This window comes from Rattus rattus, chromosome 2 (genome assembly GCF_011064425.1).
Source record: "Rattus rattus isolate New Zealand chromosome 2, Rrattus_CSIRO_v1, whole genome shotgun sequence".
Lineage (NCBI taxonomy): Eukaryota > Metazoa > Chordata > Mammalia > Rodentia > Muridae > Rattus > Rattus rattus.
In genome coordinates this window covers 198,063,034-198,076,109 of record NC_046155.1, presented here as the reverse complement: position 1 = coordinate 198,076,109, position 13,076 = coordinate 198,063,034, and the positions used below count along the sequence as shown (strand labels likewise).

General features: G+C 40.3%; 1 protein-coding gene across 2 annotated transcripts in view; it reads right to left on the bottom strand.

Annotated features, from left to right (window-relative positions):
* Positions 1–13,076, bottom strand: part of Esr1 (estrogen receptor 1) — a 245,920-nt gene that overhangs the window by 32,912 nt on the left and 199,932 nt on the right. Inside the window, exons 7-8 of one of the 2 annotated variants that reach the window (XM_032894790.1) lie at positions 1,800–1,853; positions 770–811 (exon numbers count right to left, since the gene is read on the bottom strand). The exons of the other annotated variant lie outside the window; for it this stretch is intronic. Coding sequence (XP_032750681.1) covers positions 770–811; positions 1,800–1,853 — 96 coding nt within the window. The remainder of the gene's footprint in view (positions 1–769; positions 812–1,799; positions 1,854–13,076) is intronic. 2 annotated transcript variants of the gene reach the window in all.

Here is a 13,076-nt window from a genome sequence, read left to right as displayed (position 1 = left end):
TTCCCATTCACACTTATCATTTCAAAGCCCATAATATGGTCAGCCATAACCTGTGTAAAGGAAGCTAAATAACTAACAAGTCAATAAAATATCAGATGAGGCTTCTGAGATGGCCCAGTCAGTAAGTCTAAGCTGGATGTGGTGGCGTATCTGTAATCTTAGTGCTGGAGGGAGGGTGCAAGACTATCCCTGGGTCTCGTTGCCAGCCAGCCTAGAATGCCTGAAACATTCCAGGTCTGCATCAAAATAAGGTAAACATGTCTCTGGGGAATGACACTTGACTTTTCTCTCTGACCTTCACACACACCATACACCAGACTTATAGGTGAGGGGGGAATATCCTTATACACTATTGATAGGAGTGAAAATTGGTATAGCCATATATGGAGAACAATCTGAAGGTTCCCATACAAATGAAAAACAGAGTTACTATAAGACCAAATAGCATCACCCTGTGAGTTTGTCTAGATAGATACCTATATATCTGCACTCTCTTGCTCTTTTAAACATCATTCACAGTAACCAAGAGGTGGGAGCAATAAAGGTTCCCATTAACTGATGGGCCATGTGTATATATAAATATATGGAATACTACTCAGTCCTAAAAATGAAGGAAATGCAGTCATTTTCATCAATGTGAATGAACTTGAAGAATATCAGTTTAACTGAAACAAGACAGGCACAGAAAGACACATGCCACCAAATTTCACATGTATGTGGAATCCAAAACTGTCTAGTTCTTAGACACAGAGAGTAGAGTGGTACTTGCCTTGGGCTGGAAAAGGGGCACTTAGTCAAAGGATTAAAGGTTCTGTGGAATAGAAAGAATATGAGAGCCACATTGAACAGCAGTGCACATACACAGGGAAACTGCCCAGAGACTAGATTTCAAATGTCCTCACAAGTGAAATTATGTGAGACAATGGTTATATTAATTAGCTTCATTTAGCTACTCCACAGTGTACACACAGCTTCCAAACTTTGTGTTGTACACCATAGACACAAATTAGTTAAAAATAAATACTAATAAAATAAAATTAGCAATCTAGAAAATCATGTTTAAAAAAATGAAGACTTTAGGTGACTTTAAGTTTCAGTATATAGAACTATCCAGAAGCCAGGTATATTCTGAGACACCTGACTTATCAAACAACAGAAAGCATGAATTATAAAATGAAGTCTTTGATTGTTGATGTCTCCATCCGTCAAGTTTTCAGTATGCATTGACAGGATGCATCAGATCAAGCTTCAGCTGTGGCCAGTGAGGACAGCTGAAAGAAAGAACCTACAATAGAGAATCATGGGAAAAAGAAACTCTAGAGCACTTACAGGCTGAAATAAAACCTAAAAGTTTTCCCTGGGAAGCAAAATGAAGGACCAGCATGCTTTGCAGCTTCTCAGAGAGAACTCACCCCAACTCTACCCATTAGAACCTACAGTTTCCATGGAAGGGTGAGTGGGAACCTACCCATGAGAGTCTTCAGCTTCAAAAATGCCTCAACCAGGCACTTTCCTCTCTGGTTCACTAGCCCCCCTCACAAGTACAGCCAGCAGCCAGTAGAAGAGCAAGGGTCAGACTGCCCCCATAAAATGTTTATCCAGAAAAATCGAAGACCTATTTCCATTTTCTCAGACATTTCCAGAGTAGAGGGAGTATGCAGAGGAGAGGAAAGACATAGTCTCCGCAGGCAGTGAAGACAAAGGTGCCACCTGAGGACTCATGGGAGTTACAGGGCAGGATATGGGAAAGAACCAGGGAGGAGGGATATCCCAAGGCAAAGGGTGTCAGCAGCGCTGACCTTTCAGAGAATCCGAGAGAGACAAGCAAAGTCTGTAGGCCAGAAATGATGTCCCTGCAGATGGAAAGGAAGAAAAGTAAATGTCCCCCAAGGCAGGAAACTGACTCTGAAGTATGTGCTAAGGGTGAGGCAGAGATTTTAAAAAATCTCAAGTGATTGATAACAATAGGAGTTGGGATGAGCTGGTTAAAAAATGAACAAAACACGATCAAGATGCATGGATGCAGGGAGGAATTTTTCAAATGACAAATTAAAGAAAGTCAGACACAAAGAGGCAATAATCTCAGATATCAGACAGGCTCGTAGGGACAGGGGTGAGAGAAGAGGGGTCCTCGGACCTTCCAGTTCTGCAGAGAGGCCTTTGTCTCAGTATGCTGAGGTCTCCAAAAGCAGGGGAGAGGTTTTAAAAAATAATTAAAAAGAGAAACCCTTAAAGACTTGAGATGAAAGTCCCCATCATTATAACAAGACATAGCATTAAACAACAGATTCCAAGCTGGCCACCCCACCCCCCAAAAAAGTGAAAAATGACCCAGGACCATTTGTTTCTGATTCTTCGAAGCACCCACAGCTTTGGGGCTTTTCTTCTAAATACTATACTGAGCAAAGGCAAGGGAGGAAAGATGTAAGATGAACAGGGCTGACGATCTCCCTCTAAGGCAAGTCCCTGATGTTCAGCCTTCAGGCTGACCACATGGAAACCTAGCAGCCTTGGGGAAACTCTCTGGCCATCCATGAGTGCCCCTTAACAAGGTGTATGCCAAGGAAAACAAGTTACCAATATAACAACAGCTACCAAAACCCATCAGCCCTCTTAGAGAGGGCACATTTAGATAGAAAATTAAAGGGAAAATGGCATAAAATAAATACAAACAGGAGGCAATTTTTGAGAGTATAGCCAGAGAATCCTCTTGTTGGGGTTATTATGGGAAAATGGAGATAACCATATCTCATGATTCATTTAGAAGGATTGTGTTTCAAGTGGGAATGATTCTTGGTCCATTACCTTGATAAGAGTTGCTATGAGACAGAGAGAGTCGGGCCCTGCTCACGGAGGATGGCTAGGAGAGTAAATGCATGGAGTGATCCAGCAGCAGTTTAGAAATGCAAACTCTCAAAACAAACTCTCCAGAGGCAGCAGACCATGTGGAAGGGCTGGGACACTGGGCCATGGAGGGAAACGGCCCAGCCTTCGTCTTTTCTTACTGTATCTCTACGACTCACCTAGGTATGTATTTATGTTAATGTAAATGGTTTTTGTGGAAATTATGCAGGGAATATTGACAGACTGAAGGGTGTGTCTTAATATGAGCCTTAAACATTCATAAAAATGTCCAATTATCTTTATGAACCTACCTGTCACACAGAAGTAAAAGATTCCTGGGAATTTTTGCTATTTACTCTTAATACACCAGGGAGCCGATAGTCAAAAGTGTTCTTAAGCAGAGAGACCTTGTCTAACAGAAAAAAGCTTCAATGTGCATTCTTTTCTTACACTTTTGGGTGATAAAGTAGGGGGAAAAAAGAGGCAAGAGTCTGGAGTTGGCTATTATAGATGTTTCTATCAGATTGTGTAAAACACACTTCTGTGTTTCAATGGTTTGCCAAAGGGAGATGGGATTCTGCACTTGTATAGAAAATGACCCACTTGAGTTTGCTTGTTCTATTTAGATACTTCGCCAGCTAAAGTAAATCCCTAGATGAAAGTCCTCTCACAATTGTGGCAAATCAAATGCCCAGAGAAGAGATTTGGCCGATCTTGGACAATGCCCACATCAAATGTGGACCACGAGGAAAATGACCTCAGTTAGTCACCTTGTTGGATGTCTCAGAATTCTATGAAGTAAGTACGATTCTCTCTGCTGTCCTCAGTTGAGCCAGTTTGGCTAATAGGGAAAAAGCAAGTGAATGAATGAAAGAATGTGGTTTTATACCTATGAGAAGAGTTTCTGGATTTTGTTGGTTTGCAAAAGAAAATGCAACTCATAACTTTATATTTGTTCATTAAAGCAATTTGTTTGAACACAGTTTTGCATGTCTATTATATATGCCAAACTCTCCCATAGGCCTTAGGAACACAAGGGACAATTTTAATTTGCTCAACCCTTCATTCATTAACCATCAAGTCAGACTTTTTGTTCTGTACTTATTTTACCTTCAAATGACTCACAGGGCAAATGTCTCTGCACAGTAGCAAGGAAATAAAATTTCTGTAATCTAGTCATTCCACAGGCAAAGTTTTCACCCACTGACTTAGTAATGAGTCTCATGCTTTTCCTAGTTCCTTCTTTGACCCCTACAGTCAAGTGTGACGGGCAGATAGCAGATGTGTGACTGTATGAACAAGGTCTTCTTTAATTATGGAGAATGAACCAAGCAAGTCAGTGAGAGGTGTTGAGCAAGACTGTCCTTGAAGAGGTAACACACTATCCGAGGATCGAGTAATATGTTTTGAAGTCACCCGAATATATGTGTTTAAATGAGAACCTTTTATTTTGACAGTTCTTTTGACAGGAGAATCTGTTCTGGCTTTGAACATCAATAAGGAAGATTAATAAGGAAGGCCAAACAATGCCAGAAATGTTTTCTAAAAAAGCAAATTTAGAAACTGCCTACATATCAACTTCCTCTTAAGCCTCTCAGTGTTTCTACTCTAAATGACCTCTAATTCTCTGTTCGCAATCAATCATTCAGCAGTGTTCCTCCAGCTTACCACTACACTGCATCTCTGTCTCCTTCATTCTTCATTTCTTTCTTTTTCTCTTACAGTGATCAGTCTTTCCCTTAAGCCAATCATAAGGTCTCAGATGTTGCTCATTGGTTTCTTTTGTTTTGTTTTCAGTTTGTTTCTCTGAGACAGGGTCTCATGATATAACCCAGGTTGGCACTGGGCTTGTGCTGCTCCCAAGCTCCTGATTCAGCCTCTCAAGCACTGAGATCACAGGTGAGTTCAACCAACGGTAGCTAGGCTATACAATTCCTAATTCATAACTCCTTCACCGCATGCTTCTGAATCTAATCTTTAGCCAAATGAAACAACACATACAGAATAAATGCACTGACTCTGCAAAGACTGAACAAGTAGTTTGGGGAGGGGTCAGGGAAGAGAAGACTCATCAGCCAAAGCCAATGATGATTTGTCTTTTAGAAGTTCTTTTTGTATGAAGTTACTAATTTGGAAGTGTATTTTTTTAATATTTCCTTTGATGATGGTAAAATCCAAGGTGCAGTGGTTCTGTGTCAGGCAACAATAAGTAGTCTTGTGTAAAAGGCAAAGAGCACAATGATGAGAGGGAGTGAGTCTTCCATTATGGCTTCCTGTCAATAGATGATTGTACCACCTGGAGCAATTCTAGAATTGCATTTCTCATCTTCAAATAAGGAGACTCAGGTGAATGAGTGACTTTCAACCCATCTTTAGATGTGAGGTCTCCTTAAGTAATGTGTAGTGCCCCAACTATAATATAGAAGCAAAATGCCTCTGTGCTGAAAGAGCTGAGAAAATGCTTTCAGAGACCCAATTCATCCTGTCTTCCAAGGCAAGCCCCTCAGCCACTTCTGTGAAAGCCCCACAAAACACAGTGTCAAAAGTGCTGCCCTAGATCTTATTCCAATTCTAAAGTGATCCAGCAATTCGGAAAGTACAAACAGGAAAATCAAAGTCTTCAAAATGATACCTGAAGAACAGGGTCAAAATAGACTCACTGGCTTCTTTGAGAAGGTAAATGTGTTCACTTTTTAGTTTCTTTAGTCACTAAGTTCTACCATGGTGATCAAATGTCTTGCAATACTCTTCCTGGGTTTCTTGTTCTTGCACTGATCCCATCTCAATGGAGCACCACAACCAACCCCAGCAACAATGATAAAATATTTATGACATTTACATTCATTGAGTTGAAATGAGTTATCAATGGACATAGCCTAGGTATGAAACAACTATCAAATCCTTACAAACACCATGAGAAAAGTGCTATTCCAGAAAAGGAAACTGAGGCACAGGAAGATTAAGTGACTACTCAGTCTCACTGAGTTGGAGAGAATTTTGCAATAATGCAAATGTAGCACTGGACAGTTTTCCATTGCCACTCTCACCTGAGCTCAATCTGAGCTCATGTCCACTGCCCCTGGTTTTGGTGGTGTCTTAACCTATACTCACCTTTCCCAGGCAAGCATTTATAGTCTTCTTTTTCCACAACACCTAAGCACCAGTGTGGAGAGCCATGAGGTTGCTCAGTTTGAAGGTTCTGTGGCAATCAGGCTTTAAAAATACTACCCCTATCTTCTCTGAAGGTTGACAGTCTGTTCCTGGCCAAGTTCACTGTTCTGTGGCCAAGCTCACAAGCCTTCTGAGGTCTAAGCCCTGGGGACTTGCCCCTTACTCATCATTAAAGATCCTGCAACTTTTGTGTGATCTTCCTGACAATATCCTGCTGATTCTCTGTCTGCCACTCCTTATGACCACTTCTTCCATGTAAGGTGGGGTAAAGTGCACCACAGACAGCAGCTCCACCTCTACCCTTTGTGTGTCAGTTACCTAATTTTCTTTAAACATGTGGAGTCTCAGCACCATAGAGGTGGAGAGCAAAGTACTTCACATGAAAGGATGAGTAGGACCAGGGTTGGGCTCCCTAGCATCCACACAAGTGCCAGCCAAGAGTGACACCACACATGTAATCCCAGCACTTGGGAGACAGAGACCGGGGATGGCTGGAGCAAGCTGACTAGCTTGACCAGTTAAATCAAAATGTACAGAGCTCAAATGAGAGAGACTATTTCACTATATAAACTGTAGAGAGATAACAAAAGGTACCTGACATCAACCTGTGACTTCCACATGTTCTTCTGTATAGGTGTGAACACATATAGTATATATATATATATATATATATATATATATTACATACATGTACACTTGACATATATTATTCTCTCTCTCTCTTCTGTGTTTATACCACCATGTCTATAGAGAATATGCTGTCTGCAGAGAAGAGCATGTCATATTGTTCCTACATACCTAATACCTAGAAAAATATTATTAATAATATCTAATAAAAATGGGCCCATAAAAGACTTGGTAAGGTAGGAATTATAGTTTAAGCCACAATCACAGTGTATATTGTCATGAAACAAAATTTATTTTTCAGAAGAACTCTAAATATTTTTTAAGTTTAACTTTTTAATTCTTTCTCATTCTTTACAACATCATATACATGTACTGCACACACTGGCTACTCTTAATGGTCCCAGCTCTACCTTCACTGTCTATACTCTTTCCCTCAACAAATCTCTCTCTCACATTCAGGTCTATTTGTTTAATTTTGTGACAAACCAAGATTGACCAGAGACATTTGTGTGACTGGAATAACTTGAGCTCAGTAGCGAGTACACAACAAATAACAGTATTCCCACACCCTCCCAGAATCTATCAATGGCCAATAGCTCAGAGATTCAGTATAGGGCCCTGAAACCCTTCCCTTCCTTGTCGGATTATTGATAGGGCTGATCTCATGTGGGCGTGTGTTACACTGGGTTTGAACTCATGATTACCGTAGTTGTACTGGCATTTTATACCTCTCCACCTTATCTTCTGCTTCTTACAAACTTTGTATCCACTCTTCCACACTGATCCCTGAACCTACGAGGGAATGGTCAAAGCATCTTGTTTAGCAGTGGGCTCACATCTGTCAATGGCTTTCTGCCTCTTGGTCCATCATGAGTTTCTGTATTCACCACTCTCCATTGGAAGAGAAACTATGATTTGGGGGGAACATTTATATACATTTGTTACTAAGCTGTTTTTAAAACCATACAGTGTAGGAGAAGGAGCTTAAGTGTGCTTAGTAGAACATGAAACAAAACTAAGGGAAATTCATCGAAGTTAAGGGTAAGTTTCCTCATCACCTATGGGTGATTTTGTCACCATATGTGGTGACAAAGGCCAAGCAGGCTCCTTCTACCCAGACCATGGGATGATTGTAGCAGTTACATGCAGTAGGAACTTCAAGAAGGAAATACAAGCTTGTGCAGATGTGTCCTCTGCATGAGTGTTTGCTCTTCATCATTACTAGGAAGACCCCCCGCCCCCACTGCCTCTTAGTAAAGATTTCCAAAGCTACAGCTTTAAGCCACATGACTCAGCAATCATATTATCACCTTCTAGGACAACATGAAAGGGAGTCAAAGCCATTGTTCTAATTTACCTAAAGCTTCTTTGAGAAACAAAAGTTAGGGATCCTACCATTTCCTCAGTGATTGGCACTAGGATAAATTATCCTGGAAACCATGAGTGAACAGGCTTTTAGAAAACCCTTGTTATCATCCCCAGCTCTTAGTCTCCCTGAGGATGGTGGCTGCTTTCTGACCACCCAGACCCCATGGAGGGTTAAAATGGATTCTGAAGCCAGGGAAACGGGGCTCCTCCCAATGTGGAGAGCCCCAGTCGGCAGAAAGCTAATGAAACTCTTGAAGCAGCGTCCTTCTCCTCCACCTACACTTTATTGAAATGCTTTTGAGTCTTATTGTGTTGTAATTACATGCTATAGAAAACTCTACAGACATCTGCTTCAAGGATTGGGCCCTCGACTCTTACGAAAACATTTCAATTCCATTTTCCTGGGTACACACTCTCCAAATGCATCAGTGAGGGCCCTACACAAGTATTTCCATTTCATGTTGTAGAGAACTTAGAAGTAATGCGGGTTCCCGACTTGGCTGTGGACGGACAGAAAGGGAATGTCCTTGGGATGTCTAGAGGTTGCTGCCTCTTTGCTTCCTATAGTCTACTGTGACATTTGATCCACACAAAAGAAGTTGATAATAAATGTTTTTAGAAAGCATAATAAAAATAAACCCCATTTCTGTAAACAGCCGATTTCTGTTTTCATTTTCTTTAGAAAAATTGTTAAAAGACATTTACTCGTTTGGTATTTCTTGGTGGTTAAAATCTTTTGTACATTGGATAAGACATAATTCTCACCCTTGAGATGATTATTTCCCTATAAACTTTTAGCTTAGGTCTTGAGCTTCTTCATTCATCTCGTATTAAAATTTCACATATGGGGTGGGGGACCAGATTTGTTTTCTGTTGAGAGAGATAATCTCCCCAGCACCCTGGGGACTTCATGGTTAGTCCTTTCCTGAAGTTTTCAGTGCTCACTGTGCAGCAGCCTAGCTCCCAGGCTCCCTTCTCTACCTCACTAATCACCATGCACTTTTCTATGTCAGACCACATTGTCTGAAGTATGATACAGTATTATGCCTTTTCTATATTAGAGTGTTCTTAACCCAACCACCTAACCTTTGGGGGATACATTAAGCTATGCTTGGTGCTTGACTTTTTCATATGAAGTTTAAAATGAACATAGGACTAGGACTGTAAACACATACACTTACAGCTCAATTTATGAGGAACTGACATATTTTAGCAATGAATATTCCTCATCATAGACATGCTAAGACTCTCTTCTCAGAGCTTCCAACAAAAGTTTATAATTTTCTTGATGCAATTCTTACAATTCCCCCAATAAACTTATTCCCAAATATATTACAGATTTGTTGCCACTGCTACAACGATATAATGTGATTTTTTTTTAAGTTGGCAGAAGTAGATTTTATTCTGACATGTTGAAATTTAAATTTTTTGAGGGAAAAGATCAGAAAAATAAGGACGTTCTTATCTAAGAATGTTTTGAACAGAATATATTATCTGCAAAATCCTTCATAGTTTTTTTAAACGGAATTCGTAGGGCACAGCTGCTGACAAATGGAAAATAATTTCCTAGGCTTTTTCTCTTATGACCAACAAGCTATGAAAACAGAAGAGTGTAGCACACAACCTGAAAGGTCTCATTCTGAATTCGCTGAAACCACAAACATGCATAGGAACCATTTATTGTTTCCCAAAGTATAATTCATGGTGCCATTAAATGCCCCTTTAGTTGGGTTTTGGAAAAAAAAACTTATTTAGGGCAGACAGGAGAGAATAATGGAGAAGGGAGAAGGAATAAGATCTCTCTCTCTCTCTCTCTCTCTCTCTCTCTCGTGTGTGTGTGTGTGTGTGTGTGTGTGTGTGTGTGTGTGTGTGTGTGTTTGTATGATGTTGGCAAAGAATACATTTAAAAATATTAAGTCCCATTGGACACCCCATGTAGTGCTTCTGACTCCATTCAATGCCACGTGTCTGCTCATGCCAAGCTTTGGTCCTTGTTGGCTGTTCATAAGAGCTGAACATGGCTCCAGTTCTTGGAATTATAATGGAGGGGAAAGACTCAGGCCATGGACTAAGATTTATAGGCTTTAATAGAAATCACATCTGTGGGCAATATTGGTGGGGTCAGGAGAAGCAAAGGAAGAAGAGTGAAATCAGAGAGGAAAGGGATTTGAAAGGAACATGCAAGGGAGAAAAGAACAGTTGTGCAAACTGTAATTAGTTTATGAAAATAAACTGATATCATCTGTCCTGATGAACCACACAGTAGGAGCCTTAATGTATTTAACACTTTGAAGTTGAGCACAGATAACGCCAGTAGCTGCAACTCTAGTGTAGTCAAAATAAAATGCTGAGTGACAAGCTACTTCATTCACCACTATTCGTAACAGGAAAGGAACAGCTCCTAAAGGAAGAATTGGCAGCAGATACTTTACAGACTAAGTCAGCACCCAGGTCTCTCCCCCTTCAACTTTTATAAGCTATTTGACATGATATTCAATGAAGCACTAACGATTTTAATTTTTATTTACTATTTTATTTTTTGCACGTGAGTGCTTTGCCCGCTATATGTGTATAGATGTCTGCTGCATGTGTGCAGATGTAGCATGGACCTGCCTGTGCCAGCAGAAGTCAGAAGAATCCTTTGGATGCCCCGGAACTGGAGACGTGAGTGGTTGTGAGCTATCGTGTGTGCTGGGAACTGAACCTGGCTCCTCCACCAGAGCAACAGCTGCTCTTAACCATCTCCCCAACCCCGATCTTAAGAACATTTAGATGCTTAAGGACAGGAAGAAAGAGGCAGAAGAATATACTTCTACCTACAATATTCTACATGCAATATGAGTATATGCTAGGCAATGTGGTAGAATTAATGAAACCCTACTTTACATATGAGAAAATTAAGCAGAGTAGTATCTGTAGATGTACAAGAAGTATATGAAGACAACAAAAGTCTGTATTGGTCAATGTAGAGAATATCCAGTAAAACATGTAATTGAAGAACTATTATGATATTTATATATCATACACATAGTACATAGTAAATTAGAACTATTAGATTTACCTACATAATTTTATGTACTTATGTCCAACAAATAGTAATAGTCCTTAAGTATAAAACATACTCAGGGATGCTTAAAAACATTCCCAAAAGGCATAAACACAAAATAGATTGAACAATAAAAAGGGAGAGTTTGCTTTTGGTAGCAAGATTCAACCAATACCGATATCGACACTCCCCAAACAGTATATTCACTGCAATCACAAACATTCCAATGGGTGTTAAGCTAGTTTTAACAGTCACATGGAAAAAGAAAAAAGAATCACCTCTTCAGTTCTGAAAATAAAAATCTCCATATGCAGGACTGGAGAGATGGCAAAGGCTTAGTGAGGACATTGGGAACTTCTCCAAATAGGGCTATGTGACACTGGACACTGATTTTTTACATGAACAAACATTAGCGGGTGTCTAAATGTTGAGAAAAAGTGCAACAGAAGATTTTATTGCACGAGGAAGTATATAACTCAAACCATTTGAGACTACCTGGACTTTTGAATAACAACTGGGACAACTGGAGAGAGATTTAGGGACACTGTCTTAGGGTTGCTACAGCTGCACAAAAAAACATGATCCTTGATTTACACTTCCACATTGTAGTCCATCAGTAAAGGAAGCCAGGACAGGAACTTAAACATGGCAGGAACCTGGAGGCAGACGCTGATGCAGAGGCCATGGAAGGGTGCTGCTTACTGGCTTGCTCCCGATCACTTGCTCATACTGCTTTGTTATAGAACCCAGGACCACCAGCCCAGGAATAGCACCACCCACAATGGGATGTGTCCTCCCACATCAATCATTAATTAAGAAAATACCTACAGATTTGCCTACAACTGGATCTTTGGAGGCATTTCCTCAATTGAGTCACCCTCCTCTCAGATGACTTTCGCTTGTGTAAAGCTGATATAAAACTAGTCAGGACAGACATGGAACTTGATCTTCAATTCAAACTTGAAAAAAAAATCAGGGAAATTTCGTTGTACAAGTCCGCTTTCTTGATGTTGACGGAGTTCCTACATCCTGCCTTGGCAAATACCTCAGCTGCTCACGGCTCCTCTCTTCCTTGAATAGTGCACTTACATTTAATACATTGGGCCATGTTTTTCTTCCTACCCACTCCGTGTGTGTGTGTGTGTGTGTGTGTGTGTGTGTGTGTGTGTATACAAAATACGCACATCTGTATATCTGTATATATATGTATATGTATATGTATATGTATAAGCACAAAATGTATATGCTTCCTTGAGGAATGATGATCTTCTGGGAACAAATCCTCAGACTCTCTTTGCGCTCACTCATACCCAGCTCTCTTATATTTATGCTGCTTGCTTGTTTGTAGATACTCCATCCTCAAACTCAGAAATCTTGCACAGATCCTGTTAGGACGTGTCCTTGGCCTCAGTCAAGATTCCTTTTCTACCCCCACCCTCCTGAGAGTCATCCTCCTCAGAAGCCTTCCCTTAGCCTTTGGATTCCTCTCTCCACTATCTTATTGAGTCATATTTCACTCCATAGTTAAAGCCATGGAGGTGGCACTCAGAAGTTTGACCCTTGAGTCTGATCTCTCTTCTGACTTCCAAGTTTTTGCTTTTCAGATTGACATAATATAATCCACAGAATATTACCTAACCTTATGCACATCATTTGTGAGAGAAAACTTTGGTTAAAAAACAAAAAGCAAATACAAAAAAACAACCCCCCCCAAAACACTAGTTTGTTCTTATAGAGTAAAATCAAAGAGACATTGAGAGTTTGGTTTTAATATCTCTTTTCTATTTGAGAAAATGAAGACAACAAGGGAGAATAGTGATGGACTCAATGAAACTCTCTAAAAGTGTCACCAGAAACACTTGGTCCTTACCCATTGTGTCACCGCATCCCAATGAAGAAGCGAAATACCACTAACATTGCTCTATGTGATATTTCAGAATGGTGTGAACTACACTACCTCAGCAAACTTGATGACATCCTTGCTTTCTTCCTGTCAGCCTCAAAAGGACGAACATAGAAC